The sequence below is a fragment of the Zootoca vivipara genome, chromosome 13, assembly GCF_963506605.1.
Source record: "Zootoca vivipara chromosome 13, rZooViv1.1, whole genome shotgun sequence".
Taxonomy (NCBI): Eukaryota; Metazoa; Chordata; class Lepidosauria; order Squamata; family Lacertidae; genus Zootoca; species Zootoca vivipara.
In genome coordinates this window covers 46,800,170-46,813,930 of record NC_083288.1, presented here as the reverse complement: position 1 = coordinate 46,813,930, position 13,761 = coordinate 46,800,170, and the positions used below count along the sequence as shown (strand labels likewise).

Genomic DNA, 13,761 nt, shown 5'->3' with positions numbered 1-13,761 from the left:
AAATTCTGTCCCAGTCAGCAACTGAGCCACTGCATTTTGCACTAGCTGCAAAAGCCAGCCTCAGGGACATCAGGGACAGCCCCACAAATTGTGCATTGCAGGGCAGTTCATTCTGAATTGTTTGGAGTGTATGGAAATAATGTTAACATAAAAAACTGGGGGGGGGTGTTAAGAAAAAAAGAGAAAAAGCCAGGGAAAGCAATTGATTAATTCTCCTCTTGTTGATGAATGGGTGAGGGTTGCAGTGTTGGTGGGTGGGTGGGTGGCTGTGTTTGGAATATAGTTACATTCCCATACATGTCCTTCCATCAAGTGAAAGTTGGACAGGTGGATGACGATGCTCTTGAATCAAGAAAAATCATCATTCATGAGGACATGATAACATGGCACAAGGGTATGGGTCCTGGGGTATTACTGTGGGCCCTGCTCTCTCTCTCTCTATTCCATTGAACAGAATCCAATGCTCATTTGTAGGCTTTGAAAATAAACACTGTTCTGTAATCAAAAACAGCCAGTTGCACCAGTGATCAGCTTTCTTATCCACCTTTTTAGGGATTTGTGCTGTACTTTTATAGGACAGGTTTATATTTAAAATTTCTGAGATGAGTATTTCAAGTTCGAGAGCAAAAAAGAAAACAAATAGATTATATGTATATATATATATATATATATATATATATATATATATATATATATATATGGAGGAATGGAGATGTGCTCCCATCTGAATTTTCTTTCCTCCTTATGGATAGGTGGTGCCTATTTCTGTGTGTGCCCCCCTGGTCATCAGAAGAAAAGGAAGGAAGGGGGGGAAATTGCTGCTATGATTGTGCTCCATGTCCAGAAGGGAAGATTTCAGACCAGAATGGTGTGTGACAAAGAATTCATTTTTATTTTCATAAGAGAACTGCTTTGGGGCCTAAAATATACTAATTAATGTCTGATCGCATGCTGTTAATAGAATGTTTCTTTGTTGACTTGCATTATATTTCAAAGAACATTTTGAAAAAATGAATGAACATCATGCAATACATTTTACATTGATTTGAGTTTAAGATCTAAAAGAGTCAAAATGATCTAGTTCTCCCATTCAATTCAGTGAGAGCACACAAAAGGATTTGCAACCCCTTTAAACTGTTAAAATAGGGGTTAAAATCCAAGGAATAACACTCAAAATACTGTTTCTGAACTGCTGAGTTTCTGGGAGGCAGAGGAAGTATATGAATCACATTTGGAATTCGACCTGTGTCTGTTTTTCAGATATGGATGACTGTTTCAGATGCCCAGAAGACCAATATCCAAACAGGAACAAACATGGATGCATCCCCAAAACTATCAGCTTCCTTTCATATAAAGAACCCTTAGGAATCAGCCTAGCCTCAATTGCTCTTTCTTTCTCCATTGTCACAACTTTAGTGTGTTACAGTATTAGTTTTTGTGAAGCACAGAAATACACCCATTGTCAATGCCAACAACCGAGACCTCACCTACACTCCTCATCTCTCTTCTGATCTGCTTTCAATCTTATTTGCTATTCCTTGGTAGACCAGGAGAAATGGCCTGCTTTCTCAGACAACCTACTTTTGGCATCATTTTCTCTGTGGCTGTTTCTTGTGTGTTGGCCAAAACCATTACCGTAGTTGTAGCTTTCATGGCCACCAAACCAGGTCCAGCCTGAGGACGTGGGTGGGGAAAAGACTGGCCAACTCCATTGTCCTTTCCTGCTCCCCCATTCAAGCAAGTCTTTGCACTCTCTGGTTGGCAACTTGTCCCCCATTCTCAGATTTAGACATGCCTGTAAGACAGAGCTATTCCACTTGGCCTTCAATTTGAATTAGCCTGATCCTCTATTCCCTTTTCTCTTTCCTCTTCTATGAAGAAACCCTTTCTGGGACCCCACATTTAAATTCTTCCCCGGTCTCCTTGCTGGCCTTAGAAGGACCAACTTGGCCAGTTAGCCCTGGTGATCATTTTATCTCTACTGACTGGGTCCCCCCCCCAAAAAAAAAATGGCCCCTGAATTTTTGAATTTTATTGATATTGATTTGCATGTTTTGGGCACCAAGATCATTTCCCTGGTGTTGCAGGATTACATCCCAAGCCCCAGTATAAATGAAATATGGGGTTGTTTGAAGACTTTGATATCATTCTTAATCACATTATTTCAGGGTGGCTTACAATGCACAGAACTAAAATCATACTTGATCATAACAATGCCTATATTTCAAAAACAGAATTGACTGTGATTTGCATCTACAAAAGAAATGGCTTCACTCTGACTTTCCTGGCAATATTTGCTCATGACGGAAGATTTCAAGCCACTTGCCACTTTGTGGGCCACCCGTGGGCAGAGGTAACATGGAGTCACAGTTTAGAAAACAAATCCAACCCAATGCATTGGTTACCAAAAGTGCTACTCTGCACTAATTCTCTGGAAAAAAAATGTCTCTCCATGCAATTAACCAAATCATTGTATTTTGTTCAATTCATCAAAGCTCAAGGGGCTTTGCAGTAGCCACTTGAAATGAGTCAATATGCAAGCCTTGAAGTTGTTAGAATAAATAATACCCTATTCAGCAGAATAGTTAGTGTAGGGGCAGCTTCCAGGCATGGCCATGTTCATTTCATTTCTCACATTTCCCCATTATTGGCCAAAATTGAAACCTCACCTTCTAATCAAGGCTCCATTGGTAACTCCCTGTTTCTAAAATGCAACTCTCAAACCTCTTTTAGAATAGTATTGGCAGAGAAATTCCTAACCCAATGTAATCCCTTCCTCTCAAAGGAAACGAGAGCAGCAAACTATAGAACAATTAAAGTGATGGAAATCAACAGAGGATGTGCCAATAAATGCACAGACCGGGAGGCATTTCTTTTTACAAGGATTGTGGAAAGACGAAATAAGTTTTGTCTATTGGTGTTGCTGTTTTTGCAAGTGCCTGGTGTGTGCCATGCAGATACGACCAGGTGTCCCACCAGTGGCCCCTTTCCTGTTCCTCATGAATGGTACCAGCCAGGTGGCCTCATCATCGGTGGGATTTCTTCTCAGATCTTTTATGTATTCTATGAAGTTTTCTTCAGAGAACAGCCTTCACAGAATATGTTCACAATTCCATAGTAAGGGTCTCCCCACTTACCCCTTCAAATCCCCATTCCTTTTGTCTCATGTCTTCCAGATTTTATGCCTAAAAGCAGTAAGTTCCTTCTCGCTGTTGTATGCAAGCTGGTTTGTTGGCCTTTAAGTGGCTGAATAAGGGGATAAAAATACTTCAGGTGCATGAATAATTCTACTGGTTCACAAAGAAGCATTTACATAATTGAGAAAGTTCCAAGAGGTTCATCTCTGAGCACTTCTCATTCTCTATCACTGTCTGAGTTTATTAAGCTAAGAGATGTTCAACACAGACTTTTCTTTCACCATAAAAAATGGGGGAGAAGGCTTTGTATGTTTGGTTTTATTTTCCCCATATGAATGTACAATCCCTACGTAGTACATAGTATAGATATTGTGGAGGGAAATGGTGAAAATGGAAAGAAAAAATACAGGTAATGTGGAGGAGAGAGAGAGAGAGAACAAGCGCTGTTTCAAAATCTATCCACCTGATAAATACCCACCCACAAAACACCTTTTAGTAGTACAAAGTATTCTCACAATTTCCTATCTCAAATTCTAAGCTCATGCTTCTTAAAGTCATGGAAACTATTTATTATTTCATTATTTACTTAGTTTTTGAAGTGTTCTTCACGAGACTAGGAATTAAAAACGCATTGCTTTGCATTCCTCCCTGTAATTCCCCTCCCTGGAAGTGTTGATTCCATTCCACTAAACTTTGACTTCCATCAAAAACTAAATTATTCACCTGGCTATCCATGGGGTAAATTCATGTAACATTTACTTTGTAAATGTAAGATACATTGCCATTTCATTTCAATGTACAGGGAAATGTAATACAAATGGGTGGGCAGGGGATGGAATAAATTGTGTAGCATTTTCTGCTTGCAAGCAACTGGAGCTGCGGACGCAGATCATATTCCCTGGACTGATTTCCTTTCTGGACATGAAAGGAATGAGTAAACATTGGTAGTTTCTGCTCCCAGTTCTGTTTTCAGCACATTGAAATGATCATTGAAATGAAACGTGAAAAGAGCTAAGACATCTGCACATAAAAGAACAATTCAACACATATTTAGAATCAGGTCAGATCCAATACAAATACTAACTGGGACAAAAGTAAATATATTTCGCTGACTGTGGCATAGTGAATTCTCATTTCCCCAAAGTTGTTGTAATGGTCTTCCCAATTACGAAAAGTGACACAGATTCTTCTGGTATATTTAAATTGATAAAAAACAGGGTACAGGAAGACACCTTCTATTTCAATCTTTAAACGCCTAACGAAAACGTTTCTATCACATCAAAGTTTTGCAGGCATCTTAGAATAGATATTTACACAATATTCACCTGATTTCTGATTTTAATTTTTATATGATTTTTTGCATTACAATGTATAGCTCTGATAATGAACTCTTAAGGCTTCAGTCCTCTGAGAGTAAGAGCGACCGAACAAAGTTGGATGTCATTCTGAATAGACATGCCCAGCATAGCTGCCAAGTTATCCCTTTTTTAAGGGATTTCCCCTTATGCTGAATAGGCTTCCTCGCAAGAAAAGGGAAAACTTGGCAGCTATGATGCCCAGGTTTGAATTGGATGTCGTCAGACTTGTTCCCTTTAGGATCAGTGGTACCTTAAAAGTCATGGCTAACTTGCTTCATTGGTTTAAATGAGAACTAACTTTAATGGACTTACAGTGCATTCCTACAAATAAACACCAGAAGCTGCCTTATACTGAGTCAGACCATTGATTGATCTTGCTCAGTATTGGAAACAGGAATGGATAGCAGATCTCCAGAGTATCCAGTAGAGAGACTTTCCCAGATCTACCTGGAGTTGTCACCTGGGACCTTCTAGATGGAAAACTGATGGTCCACCAAACTTCCAAAGAACAACAATCCATCCAGGACTGTCTACCAATAAGTCAATGGGATTTATTTCCTGGTAGGTTTAGGGCTGTAGCCTTCATGGTCCAGAGCACACTTAATCATGAATATGAAGTGGTTGAACACAGAAAGAGCTGAGAGTTTTTTTAAAAAAAATCTAGTCAGTTGAAAAGGAAAAGCAAGAGATTAATAATAGGTTTCTTGAATCAATATGCAGAATGCAAATGACCTGATGAAAAATATATGCTATTGGGGCTATATGGTGTTTCTTACCTTAGACATATGAGTTACAGAAATTTTTTTGATATGTTGATTCCACACATTGCAGAACTTACACTAGAAATTGTGAATATCTAACTTCATTTGCAGTGTGGTGACAAAATTCTACCAGCACACCCTTGCCTTGGCATTTGCTGTAAAAGAGATAAATGAGAACCCCAAGATCTTGCCCAATCTTACCCTTGGATTCCACATCTTTGACAGTTATTACGATGCAAGGATGACCTATCGGACAACTTTGGACCTACTTTTCAAATCGCATAGATTTGTCCCCAACTACAAATGTGACATTCAAAAAAACCTTATAGCCATCATTGGGGGACTTAGCTTTGATACCTCCCTCTCTATGGCTGACACCATAGGCCTCTACAAGATTCCACAGGTAGGACTGAGGAATGTGGCTTTTCACAATTTATATTCTTCTGTTGCTACTAATCCAGATTTGTCATTTGACTCTCCTGGACAACATATTTGGAATGGCAATTGGTGCAAAATGAAGCAGCCATATTACTGACTGGAATTCCATTTAGAAGGCTGATGTAGAAGAAGATGACGACAATAATAATAATGCTTCAAAAATAAACTGTTTACTGAGGTGCCATTCTTGTAAGCCAGAGTTAAATTCTGTGTGTGTGTGTGTGTGTGTGTGTGTGTGTGTGTGTGTGTGTGTATTATATGGAATACACACACACACACACACACACACACACACAAATATATATAATATGAAGGGTGAAGGAAAATATTCAGATTTCTTAATATCACCATAACAATAGAAAAAATCATCTAGAAAAATCCTTGGATTGAACTGAATGGCTCTGACTTAACCTTTGTTGAATGAATGAATGAACAGGCACAGGATCAAAATGAAGGTTCATCCATATGTAACGCTATCATGTTTGTACACTTCCTTTTAGCTCACATATGGGTCATTTCCTCCAGGGGAGAGTGATGCAGACCAGTTCCTTTCATTTTACCGCATGGTTCCCAATGACAGCCATCAGAATATGGGAATCATCAGCTTACTAAAGCATTTTGGATGGACATGGGTTGGACTTTTTGTTGTGGAAGGTGATGGTGGAGAAAATTTCTTGCAGACTCTGGAACCATTGCTTTCTAGGCATGGAATCTGTTCATCCTTCACACAAAAAATACCGCACGTAGCCAATATAGATACGTTTAGTGAAACAGTTGATGTGCTCTTCGATATTTATCTCTCTTTAACAGATGATAAAGTCAGTGCATGTATAATCTTTGGAGAATCTTTAACCCTTATATGGATGGGAGTACTATTTCTAGGAGATTCTGGAAAGAAGAGAAGCTCATCATTTAGAAAGGTGTGGATCATCACAACCCAGATGGATTTCATATTAGTGGGTTTGCAAAAGCTTTTAGATCTTCAGCCCTTTCAAGGTTCCATTTCCTTCACAATTCATACGAAAGAGCCTCCAGGGTTCAATGAATTTCTTCAGAGCATTAAGCCTGATAAAACAGAAGGAGATGGTTTTTTCAGGGACTTCTGGGAGCAAGCATTTGACTGTACATTCTCAAACCCCAGTGTGACAGTGGAAGTCAATGAATCATGTACTGGGGATGAAGGGCTAATGAGCCTTCCTGGGCCTCAGTTTGAAATGGGCATGACTGGCCACAGCTACAGTATCTACAATGCTGTCTATGTTGTGGCTCATGCTTTGCATGCCATTGTCTCAACAAGATTGAAGCAAAGAGCAATGGTCCAAGAGAAAAAATATGAACTTCAGAATCTGCAACCTTTCAAGGTAAAGTATTGAAATCAAATTATTCTTAATTCAATGGCCTTAGAAGTCCAAAAGGAGACTTCACCCAGATTACCATCCACAAATACAACTTATTCCCTGAGAAACCTAGAATCATGGAACCATAGAATTGCATAGTGAGAAGGGATTCTAAGGGTTATCTAGTCCAATCCTCTGCAGTGCAGGAATTTATGTTGATATCATCTGGATTAATTTCCCCCTCAAAATAAATTTAATCTACATTGCATTATTAATGGCCCATCTGTGATGGCAAAAAAGCTGATTTTTCACAAATATGGTACAATGCAAACCCAACTTCTTCTTGGAGGAGGGTGGATTGTAATGGGTGAAACTTGGGATGAGCCACCTTAGGTTCCTCATGGGCCCAATAAAACTGAAGATGCTCCAGTATCTGTCATCCATCCTATGTTATTTGTGGCTCAGCTGGCTGAGTCCAGGATGGTGTTGTGGGCTGGGTCAAAGCATGGTAAGAATTCCATTCTAAAACCCTTTCAGATAATTCACATGACCTGGAAACCCAGCAGAACTTATACTGGGGGAAAGGGTGGTATCAGTCAAACTGTGTATTAGAGACCTTTTGACCTCCCTCAGGCTTGGGCCAATCAGAAAAGCTCAATTTCTGAAAGGCATTCCAGGTTATCTTAAATGGATTCCTATAGTTTAGATTATTGAACTGTACTAAACCATACTTGCAAATGTTATGTTTTTAAGCCCTTTGTGTCTTGTTATGTTGCAATTAGCTCCACCCATTTCTTCTTGACATTGCATTTAACAACTCTGCTGGAGAAATAGTGAGTTTCAATGGTAAAAAGCAAACAGGAGGTGCACTTGACATCATGAACATAGTCACATTCCCAAACAAGTCCTTCCTTCGAGTGAAAGTTGGTCAAGTGGACAATGATGACCTTGAAGCAAGAAGATTCATCATTCATGAGGATAAGATTACATGGCACAAAGTTTTTAACCAGGTATTCATGGATCCCTGGATTGTAATTGTGGGCCCTCCAGGCTCTGTCCCACTGGAAAAAAACTCCAAAGCTCATCTGATTTTGGGGATTTGTGCTGTACTTTTATAGGACAGGTTTATATTTAAAATTTCTGAAATGAGTATTTCAAGTTCAAGAGCAAAAAAGAAAACAAATAAAGAAATTATATATGGGAGGAATGGAGATGTGCTCCCATCTGAATTTTCTTTCCTCCTTATGGATAGGTGGTGCCTATTTCTGTGTGCAACCACTGCTGTCCCCCTGGTCAACAGAAGAAAAGGAAGGAAGGGGAGCAATTTTGCTGCTATGATTGTGCTCCATGTCCAGAAGGGAAGATTGCAGACCAGAATGGTTTGTGACATATAATTCATGTTTTATTTTCATTGGATAAGATTAGGATGGTTTGCTTCTTTAGAGCTAACTGCTATGTTTAATTACTATGCTGTTTGTAATGTTTCTCTGTTGACTTCTGATATCTTCCCAAGGACATTTTGAAAAATGAATAAGCCTCATTTAATACATTTTACATGGATTTGAATGTAAGCCCTAAAATAGTCTGAATGATCTAGTTGTACAGCTACTTTATGATATCCCTCAAAGAGGGCACAAGTTGTGGTAGAATATATATATATATATATATAAATGGCCAAAACAAAACTATCAAAAAGTCAGTAGAGAAATGTTAACACTCCTGATGATGGTCATGGAGAGTTTGACAGATTTATGCTTTTAAGAGGTGAAATCAAAGTGTGATTATTAGTAGTAGATGCTGGGTCTGACATTTAAGTTTCTCCTTAGTGCCCCCTACAACACATGTCAGGTGCAAAAATGCATGGGGCACCCCTCAAATAGACAACCAGATACACAGTTCCAGATAGGAAACAGTGAAGTGATGATGTACCAGGAATGCATGTCTGTCCAATCTGCACAAGACATCTCAAATGCCAATTTATGCTTTTTATTCCCAGGTAAATGAATTTAACACTCCTGCATTTGGATTGTTTTATTAATTATTACAATTCCCCTTTCTTTCTGATGCCATTTGGGAGAAGCAAATTTGACCTGCTACTGTTTTTCAGATATGGATGACTGTTTCAGATGCCCAGAAGACCAATATCCAAACATGGGCAAACATGGATGCATCTCCAAAACGATGAACTTTCTTTCTTATGAAGAACCCTTAGGGATCAGCTTAGCCTCAATTGCTCTTTCTTTTTCCACTGTCACAGCTTTAGTGTTAATAGTTTTTGTAAAGCACAGAAATACACCCATTGTCAAAGCCAACAACCGAGACCTCACCTACACTCTCCTCATCTCTCTTCTGCTCTGCTTTCAATCTTCTTTGCTATTCCTTGGCAGACCAGGGGAAATGGCCTGCTTTCTCAGACAACCTACTTTTGGCATCATCTTCTCGGTGGCTGTTTCTTGTGTGCTAGCCAAAACCACTACTGTAGTTGTAGCTTTCATGGCCACCAAACCAGGGTCCAGCCTGAGGAAGTGGGTAGGGAATAGACTGGCCAACTCCATTGTCCTTTCCTGCTCCCTCATTCAGGCAAGTCTTTGCACTCTCTGGTTGGCAACTTCTCCCCCATTCCCAGATTTAGACATGCACTCACTAATGGAAGAAATCACTATACAATGTAATGAAGGGTCTGTGACCTTGTTTTCCTGTGTCCTGGGCTACATGGGCCTCCTGGCTTTCTTCAGCTTCCTGGCAGCATTCCTGGCCCGCAAATTACCTGACAGTTTCAATGAAGCCCAGTTCATTACTTTCAGCATGTTGCTGTTTTGCAGTGTTTGGTTGTCCTTTGTCCCAACCTACCTGAGCACCAAAGGGAAGTACATGGTGATGGTGGAGATCTTATCCATCTTGGCCTCCAGTGCTGGGTTACTGGGCTGCATCTTTGCCCCTAAATGCTACATTATCATGATTAGGCCAGAGCTGAACAACAGACAGCAACTAATAAGAATAAAGAATTAAGGCATCTCTTTGATTTGCCATCATTTTACTGTTAAAAAGGAAGGGTAAGGTTTATACACAGTTCATTCATACTATTCAAACAAGTTCATTCATAATTATTTACATGTTGACTTCTTGGAGGAAATTTTGCTGCTTAACACTCACGTTGACAGCCAATACAGAAATCTTCGTTAGTACACCCTCCCTTGTGTGATAGGGAGATTAATCTCACATGCTCTGAAGAAAGCTGTTCTTTACCTGAATATGAGAACTTTTTGGATGCAGAGAAAGTTTTGGAGCGAGAAACCGCCATTGTGCCCTGATACTACAAAATAACAACAACAACTACTACAAAATAGCCTTGAAGGTAACTCTCAGGACCTCAGGTCAGCTAAACTTCCCTTCTTTTAATGATTTTTGAGATTGGGATATTTTGAGATTATAACTTGGATGACCCTGTCTGCCAATTAATTTTCACCTGGAATGTGCCTTGACTGCTGCCATAAGAGACATTAGCTAACAATAACTGTTGTTGTTTAGTCGTTTAGTCGTGTCCGACTCTTCATGACCCCATGGACCATAGCACGCTAGGCACTCCTGTCTTCCACTGCCTCCCGCAGTTTGGTCAAACTCATGTTTGTAGCTTCGAGAACACTGTCCAACCATCTCATCCTCTGTCGTCCCCTTCTCCTTGTGCCCTCCATCTTTCCCAACATCACGGTCTTTATCAGGGAGTCTTCTCTTCTCATGAGGTGGCCAAAGTATTGGAGCCTCAGCTTCACGATCTGTCCTTCCAGTAAGCACTCAGGGCTGATTTCCCTCAGAATGGATAGGTTTGATCTTCTTGCAGTCCATGGGACTCTCACCATAATTCAAAAGCATCAATTCTTTGGCTATCAGCCTTCTTTATGGTCCAGCTCTCACTTCCATACGTCACTACTGGGAAAACCATAGCTTTAACTATATGGACCTTTGTCGGCAAGGTGATGTCTCTGCTTTTAAGATGTCTAGGTTTGTCATTGCTTTTCTCCCAAGAAGCAGGCGTCTTTTAATTCCGTGACTGCTGTCACCATCTGCAGTGATCAAGGAGGCCAGGAAAGTAAAATCTCTCACTGCCTCCATTTCTTCCCCTTCTATTTGCCAGGAGGTGATGGGACCAGTGGCCATGATCTTGGTTTTTTTGATGTTGAGCTTCAGACCATATTTTGCACTCTCCTCTTTCACCCTCATTAAAAGGTTCTTTAATTCCTCCTCACTTTTTTTTAAAAAAAGACTTTATTTAAACTCTTCCAAATAGTACCAAATTATAAGAAAAAAACATAACACAAACAAAAAGAAATACAAAGAAATACAAAGGAAATCAAGGTTTACAAAGGAAAAATAAAGAACAAAGGAAAAAACAAAATCATACGCAAAATAATTTTTCAAAACACTTAATAATATAAATAATATAAATCAAAAATACAAAACAAAACATTACAATTAATACAATAAACATATAAATTAAAAAAATAACTCCCTACCGCTCGTACATCACTTCCTTTTTCTTACTTTCTTCTAGTCTTGCTTTACTTTAATTACCAAATTCTTTCTCTAAAACTATTTTTCTTGTTTATATTAATTCCAATATCTATCTCTCCATATTTTCTTATCTCAATTTCTATAATTCCCTACTCCTCCTTCAATTTAAGAAATCACTAAATTAATATTAAAGCTTTCTTTAATCAAATAATCCTCCACAAGTTTCCATTCCATTATATATTTTTCTTTGGGAATATTTCTAATTGCTGCAGTCATCTTGGCCAAGTTCTTGAACTCTACTAATTTCTCCTGCCATTCAAGAATCGTCTGCGTTTTCTCCCCCTTCCAGTTCTTAGCTATAAGTAATCTAGCTGCTGCGCTGGCATATAACAATATATTTCTTTTAATTTCAGGGATATTTTCGGGGACTATACTTAGTAAGAACAGCTCCGGTTTCTTTTCAAACATCATTGTAAACATCTTTTTTAGCTTTTCATACACCACATTCCAAAATTCATAGATTTTAGCGCTTTGCCACCAGCAGTGGTAGTAACTAGCAACCTCGACTTGATATTTCCAACATTTGTTTGAACTATTTTTGTGCATTTTAGCAATTTTAACTGGGGTTAGATGCCATCTGTAAACTAATTTTAATATATTTTCTGTTATTCCTGTACATGCTGTGAATCGTAGTCCCTCTTTACATATCCTCTCCCATTGATCACTATATATAGGTCTCCCTATATCCTGGGCCCACCGTATCATTGTGGTTTTAACAACTTCGTCTTTAAGTTCCCATTCAAGCAGGTATTTATATAATTTTGACATTGGTTTGTTCATGTTTTCAATCAATAGTTCTTGTATTTTTTATTTATTTTCTAGAAATCCAATTTTTTATGCTTATTAAATAAATTTTGAATTTGACAATAATGCAGCCAGCTTGTACATCTTTCTTCATTTGTTGATATGTTTTTAATCTTAATTGTTGTTCTTCTTTTTCTAGGATCTCCTGATAAGTTGGCCACTTCTCCTTTTTTGATTTGTTGAACATTGTTGTCATCTCCACGGGGGAGGCCCCCCAAGGTGTTTTTGGCTCTAAGATATTTTTATATTCTATCCATATTTTTAATAAAGATCTTTTAAAGACATGATTTGTGAATTCTTTAAACCCTCCTTTCTTTTCTTCAACCATGTACATATGCCATCCCTGAATATTATTAAAGCCTTCTAAGTTTAGGATCTCTTCATTTTCTAATTTTATCCAATCCCCAATCCAACATAGACTCGCTGCAACGTGGTATAACCTTAGATCTGGCACTCCCCAACCTCCTCTTTCTTTAATGTCTGTCAGGAGTCTATATTGTATTCTGGGTTTCTTTCCTTCCCATATGAACTTGCTCAGGCCTTTTCTCCATTTCTCAAAGATTCCCCTTTTTTCAATAATCGGGAGCATTTGAAATAAAAATAACAATTTGGGTAATACTACCATTTTAATTGCTGCTATTCTTGCAAATAATGATAAATTTAAATTGCCCCATCTCTTTAAATCTTTTTCTATCTTTTTCCATTTCTTCCCATAATTATTTTCAAACAAATTTATATTCTAGCCATTATTTCAATTCCTAAATATGTTACTTTCTTCACTATTTCCCATTTCACTTTTTTCTTTAATTCTTCAATTTCCTTTTCTCTCATTTTTTTTGTTTATTTTTGTATTTATTTTACAGACAGATACCTCTCCAAATTTTTTAAAGACTTTTTCCAGATTTCCAATTGTTTCTAGGGGATCATCTAATATTATAATAATGTCGTCTGCAAAGGCCTGAATCTTATAAGTACTTTTCCCCACTCTTATTCCTCTAATCTTATCGTCTTCTTTTATTTCTTTTAGCAAGCTCTCTATTGTTAGTATGAAAAGGAGGGGGGGGGAGTGGACATCCCCGTCTTGTTCCTCTCGATATTTCTATTGCCTCCGATAGTTCCCCATTTATTATCAATGTACCCTTCTGATTTTTATAAATTGTGCTTACACCTCTTAGAAAGTTTCCTTCTATTCCTCCTCACTTTCTGCCATCAAGGTTGTGTCATCTGCATATCTGAGGTTGTTTATATTTCTTCCGGCAATCTTAATTCCGGCTTGGGATTCATCTAGTCCAGCCTTTCGCATGATGAATTCTGCATATAAGTTAAATAAGCAGGAAGACAATATACAACCTTGTCG

General features: G+C 38.4%; 1 protein-coding gene across 1 annotated transcript; it reads left to right on the top strand.

Moving 5' to 3' along the window:
• Positions 1-297: 297 nt before the first annotated feature.
• Positions 298-10,040, top strand: LOC132593012 (vomeronasal type-2 receptor 26-like). The gene is made up of 6 exons (XM_060281374.1): positions 298-394; positions 2,937-3,117; positions 5,368-5,659; positions 7,814-8,041; positions 8,284-8,410; positions 9,139-10,040. Exons 1-6 carry the CDS (start codon positions 298-300, stop codon positions 10,038-10,040), a joined length of 1,827 nt encoding a protein of 608 aa, XP_060137357.1.
• Positions 10,041-13,761: the final 3,721 nt, after the last annotated feature.

Excerpts from the sequence above, each read along its gene's own strand:
- LOC132593012 (XM_060281374.1), top strand. The coding sequence starts at position 298 with ATGTCCTTCCATCAAGTGAAAGTTGGACAGGTGGATGACGATGCTCTT. Across the intron at positions 3,118-5,367 it reads AATATGTTCACAATTCCATA|TGTGGTGACAAAATTCTACC; the intron begins GTAAGGGTCTCC and ends CTTCATTTGCAG. Across the intron at positions 8,042-8,283 it reads GGCACAAAGTTTTTAACCAG|GTGGTGCCTATTTCTGTGTG; the intron begins GTATTCATGGAT and ends CCTTATGGATAG.